The following is a 5704-nucleotide window of genomic DNA, read 5'->3' as shown; positions in this document are numbered from 1 at the left end:
TGAAATGCTTATGATTTAACAATTTATATGATATTAAATCTTATATGATATAACACATTATATCTTTATTATATAATATAATAATGATATCAATAATACTTATTTTCTATCATCGTATAATTAAGTGTGATCCAAGTTCTAACAATGTATTATGATCTAACAACAATAGCTAGGTGATATGATCTAACAATTCATTTGATTAAATTTAAGTATGATCTAACAATTTATATGATATTAAATCTCATGTCATATGACACAATCGCATAATGTATAATGTAATAATGATATCAACAATACTTATTTTATGTTATTGTATAATTAAGTGTAATCCAAAAACAATGTACTATAATCTAACAATTCATTTTATTAAATTTAAGTATGATCTAACAATTTATATGATATTAAATCTCATATCATATGACACAATGTATAATGTAATAATCATATGATCACGACATTCTTACAAATATTATTTCATATTTAACAAATGAATCACAAAGTCAAAATTATTTACTATACAACAACACTACCAATAGTAAAAACATCAAATTGAGGACATTTTCCTTTCAAGCCTTCAAAACTTTAACTATTATATATGCACCTTCTTTTATCATTTTTTTTTAATATATTCCACGATATTGATAGTATATTAATTAGCATTATATTCTGTTTAAGGGAGCCATTAGAAAAACGTTTCAGAAATTAAGAATTTTAATTCTAGATGCATGAAACTAATTTGAGTACCAATTAATTATATATAGAAGAAATGATGATGTGCATAAATGATAAATGTTAGATTTAAATCCGAATTTTTAAATCTGTGATTATGTGAATCATCTGAATTATATATACAAAAGATATCGACATTTCAGAAAATATGTGTCTGGAATCATTTCAGTAATAGATTGGTTTTACTTTTAAATAACTTGTACTGAGTTGTGCATTTCTTTAGGGCTTGTTCGTGTGTTCGATTTTTTTTTTTTTTTTTTGTAAAAAAATGTTTGAATGATTTAGATTTTTTAAATTATATTTGAAATATATGTTTGTGAGTTAGTTCTTTTTAAATTATGTTTGAAATATATAGATCTTTTTAAAAATTAGTTATTTTTTTCCTTTTTTTAATTTCCGTTTTTATTTTTTATTTTTAGTTTTTTATTTATTTCTTCTTTAAATTTTAGTTTTTTAATTTTTTAGTTTCTATTTTTAATCTTTGAGTTTTAGTTTTAGTTTTAGTTTGGTTTTTGCCACTTCTCACGCATGGCAGATAACTAGATAAGTGCAATTACCTCTTTGACGCATCGGGTGAAGCAAAGAAAAAAAATATGGTGTAGGCATGCTTTGATAAGCTCAGTCAATGATATTAATTTTTTCTATAAGAAACCGTTGGATTAGAAAGGTTTTCATCAAATGGTTTTCTTTTGCCACTCTCACCTTAACATTTTGTAAGCATAACACACATAGCCAAGGCCTAGGAAAACGAGAAAAGCACTGCATGTTCGGTGAATTGTGCGTGTGGGAAAGTATTGGGTGTGGGAAACTTGTATCTGTACACTTCGATCTAACGGTCCAGATGGGAAAATGACGCATAAACGGTTCTTAGTATAAAATGTTTACAAAACTAGTGTAAATATTTCACACAGAGGAAATGTAACTACTCTGACACATTGAAATTCACCTTTCTCGAGTCTTCCACCAATGCCCCATCATTTCTCATTTTCTCAGACTTCTAAAAGTTTCCATTAATTTAATCTTTTATTTGCTCTCATCTTCTTTTATCTTCTTTTATCTTCTTTCATCTTCTACGTTTTCTATTTTCTTCTTCCACTTTTCTATTTTCACATTTTCTCTGAACTTCTTCCTTTCAAGCTTCAATGCCCCTCTCTCCCTCTCTCTCTCTCTCTCTTCTATTACGTACTCTTGGACGAAGGTCAGATTCAGCGAACGGAAGGGCATACGGAGGAGGCCGTCGTATACTCACGAGCCGGGCGAGCCGAGTGCCCGATAAGACACTCGGCTCGTTCAAAAAGCGAGCTCGAGCTCGAGCCTGGACATGATTTTGCACTTGCCGAGCCGAGCCGAGCTCCATTATCAAAACCCGTCACGAGCTCGAGCCGAGCTCGAGCTTGTGAAAATTCTGAACGAGCCGAGCTTGGGCAACCACTACTCGCCCGAGCTCGGCTCGTATACATGCCTAATTTTAAGGTAAAAAAAAAGATTCACACGTCTCCAAATGAAGAAAGCTAAACATTTAAATATTTTTTTTTTAGAATTTGGTTCCAACTTAATATGTCATAATTCCCCTAAGATCTATCATTTTTTGAAAAATATGCCATAATCTCATAGAATTATGACACATTAGATTGAAACTAAATTTTAGAAAATAATATTGGAATATCTAGCATTTCTGATTTCTCCCTTCAAATATTACTACCTAATTAATAATGTTTTCAAACTTTAGATTACAACAATGCCCTTTACAAATTATTAAAAATTGTCAATGTCTCCCACATCAGCAAAAAGGCAAAAGTGACCTTAATTTTTTTTTTTAATAAGACAAAAATAACCATATAAATTCATAAAAAGGAAAAAAAAAAAGTTTTTCCTTTTTTTTTTTTTTTAAAATTTTTATTTTTATTAAGGTTAATTTTATTTTTGGGGGATGTTGACAATTTTTCATAATTTGAGAAGATATTGCCGAAATCTAAAATTTGAAGGAATATCCTTAATTGATTTGTAGTTCGATAGAATTAGGTAAACCACACATAAAAGAGGACTGTTATGGTTGGGCTGTAATTCATGTGGATGAAAGTGGTCTTCATGTAATTAGCCTAGCTAGCTGACAAACGAGTCCGTGGGACACGAGCAGCCGAAACTAAATTATAAACATCTTTCCAAGTCAAAAGGAGGAGGAAGATCAAGTCTAAAAGAAAGGGTTGAGCAGCTGTGTTCGTTTAGCGTAGCTAGTTGACAAATGAACTCGTTTGACACGAGCACCCTTGTGGTTGAGACTCTAACGGAAAAATAATGATAATACTATTTCCTGGTCACTAGGACTACGCAATTAAAGTCCCAAACAAAATTTGGTCTCAACTCTCAAGCCAAAGACTTTAGACTCCCTTTACTTACTTTTCACAAAATAAGGGGCGTGTTTGGTTACATGTTTATCCTAGTAAAAGTAAAACCAACCACAAAACCCAACAATATATGTAAGTGGGTTTCATTGCTTTACATTGAATGCGATTAAATAGGCAATGCTGACTATTGACTAAACAAATACTACCAACAACATATATTTATGTGTATACGTGCATACGCCACCTAATTTTTTTTTTTTTTTTTTAAAAAAAAGTTAAAAATTTTAGGCTTTCATTCAAATAAATCAAATCATACACTTGTCGGCATTTACAATGTCATGGACAAACACGAGGTATTTTTTCATCGAAATTTTCTCTTCAGAACTCTAGAGTATTGCTTTCGCCAAGTGATGGCCGCCATATCTGCTTCATTTCTCATATGCATCGTTGTCCATGACTAAAGTCTGTATAGATTAATTTTAAAGTCCTCAATCAAATGAACTTATCTCTGCCATAATGGATATTCTTTCTGAAAAATTTGTACTACCTCTAGGACGTCACCCTCTAGTATAATATTACGAACACCCAAATCTCTGCCTAAAACCACTGCATTCCATGCTGCATAAGCCTATGCCATTGTTGCGTTAGTGAGATGAAAAATGCTACACCTTCAAAAATTTCTCTCCCAAATTTGCCATCCAAATAATGTGTCACCATCTTCATTTGGGAAGCAAATTTGGAAGAATTTTTTTGAGAAGTGTAGTATTTCTCTAGTGTAATACTGACTAAATTTGCTCTACAAATGATGTGTCACCATTTACATTTGGGAAGCAAATTTGGAAGAATTTTTTTGAGAAATATAGTATTTCTATAGTGAGATATTGCCTAAATGTGCTCATTCTAGCCAATACCTCACCCGAGTTACATCAACCCCATAATTTTTTGAGGCTTGCCAAGTGACGCATCCGAATTAATTTTATACACCCCTTGGGCCTCTACCGTGAGACTACCGTTTTTGGCTTGCTATCCTCGATTTTTTCCTTTGGTTCCGCCACATGAAAAAATTTTGTAGCCTTCATAGCATTTTTAACAAACAAGCTGTGTTGGGTTTAGCAGATTGCCCCAAAGACCACTGCATTTTGACAAAGCCCTTCGAGCAAATGTAATCAATAACTAAACATCTTCCTTTTTCAAGTTTATACATAAGCTCACCTTTTACTCCAAAGAAAAGAGACAAAAATTTCCTACGAACTGGTTTATAGAAAATTTCATACAACCCATATATAAAAGTAACATGTGTCATTTAAATATGTGAGAAGCACATATTTTTTTTTTTATTAATACTATTAAAAAAACATGTGAGAAACACATAATATTAAAACAATATGTACTTCTTACATGTCGAGGGATACATATTAATTTTATATGTGAGCTACAAACTACTTTGTATAAAATTTCTATCCCCAAATAAATCGTAACCAAGGGACTTCCACCTACTTATCTCGCAAGGTAAGATAAAAAGTTCATTACACATAAAAGGACATACATATGGGTTCCAGAAAATTACATACAAGGCTAGAGAAGAAATGGGCCTCTCACAGACACGTGATATCTAACCCAATTAGTAGTTGTAGATCTCATTATTCTGGCTTTACGAATCCAGTTGCTTGAGGCTGAGGCCTAACGAAACCCAAAAGGCTCTGGTGAAAACCCAGGCCAGAAGGGTGTGCCGTGTGCTCACTGCTCAGCTCCACCTCCCCCGAGTAGCGGCCTTGCTCGGTAGCACTTCGGACACCGACACTAGGCAGAGCATCCACCACTTTTCTAAATCTGCCTTGTTTACTTTGTCACTAATATAACAAAATGCCAAGAGAAAAGAGCCCCGGCTTGAAAATCCTCTGGGTCTGGACCCTCGGCACCGCCGCCAGTACTCTCTCTCTCTCTCTCTCTCTCTCTCTCTCTCTCTTACATATACGCATAGCATATATTGATATGTAGATATAAATGAGCATTTTCCTTGCAGTACTGGTTACGAGTGTGGTACGGACAAGGCTAAGGGACATGGAAAGCCTCATGAACGCTCAAAAAGAGGAACCCATTTCCTCTGATACGGTTCTAGTGGACGAGATGCTGGGGTCTGAGGATGTTATACGAGAGGACAGATCATAGGTTTGGATCAATCCCATTTTCTCCTAACTGGGGTTTTGGTTTATTTCTTGGAGTTTTAACGGTTTGGTTGGCGTTCGATGGTTCGGAGGGTTCAGATAAGATTGCGTGCTATGTGTTTGTTGAATGTTCTGAATGAAACTGTGAATTCCCATTTGGGGTTTATTCAGAAATTTCGTTTGCTCTTGAAGGATTTTTGTGCTAATTTGTGTGTGATTTGGGTAGTTCTAGATGGAGTAGTAAAGATATGAGTATTGCTTGTGAGGGATAAGTTTCGTTGCAACAGATTAAAAGAATAGCCTAATGGTAGAGTTGGTCCAGACAGTGAATGTTGGAAACCTAATTTAAATCCCCTAATTGTTGTATTATAAAATCATATCAATTTTGTTTATACTCTTTTTAAACATTAAAACAGTAGTTTCTACTTCTAGTTAGTTCCAACTGTTGAGCCGCTCCACATCATT

The 5704-nt window shown here is 33.5% G+C and overlaps 1 protein-coding gene across 1 annotated transcript; it reads left to right on the top strand.

Moving 5' to 3' along the window:
* The first annotated feature begins 4723 nt into the window (after window positions 1-4723).
* On the top strand, window positions 4724-5430 carry LOC133851966 (uncharacterized). The gene is made up of 2 exons (XM_062288602.1): window positions 4724-5001; window positions 5098-5430. The coding sequence occupies exons 1-2, from the start codon at window positions 4938-4940 to the stop codon at window positions 5241-5243; spliced, it is 210 nt and encodes a 69-aa protein (XP_062144586.1). The 5' UTR covers window positions 4724-4937; the 3' UTR covers window positions 5244-5430.
* The last annotated feature ends 274 nt before the right edge of the window (window positions 5431-5704 follow it).

The sequence above is a fragment of the Alnus glutinosa genome, chromosome 12 (genome assembly GCF_958979055.1).
Source record: "Alnus glutinosa chromosome 12, dhAlnGlut1.1, whole genome shotgun sequence".
NCBI lineage: Eukaryota > Viridiplantae > Streptophyta > Magnoliopsida > Fagales > Betulaceae > Alnus > Alnus glutinosa.
This window is presented reverse-complemented; position numbering and strand designations above follow the sequence as displayed.

Excerpts from the sequence above, each read along its gene's own strand:
- LOC133851966 (XM_062288602.1), top strand. The coding sequence starts at position 4,938 with ATGCCAAGAGAAAAGAGCCCCGGCTTGAAAATCCTCTGGGTCTGGACC. Across the intron at positions 5,002-5,097 it reads GACCCTCGGCACCGCCGCCA|TACTGGTTACGAGTGTGGTA; the intron begins GTACTCTCTCTC and ends TTTTCCTTGCAG.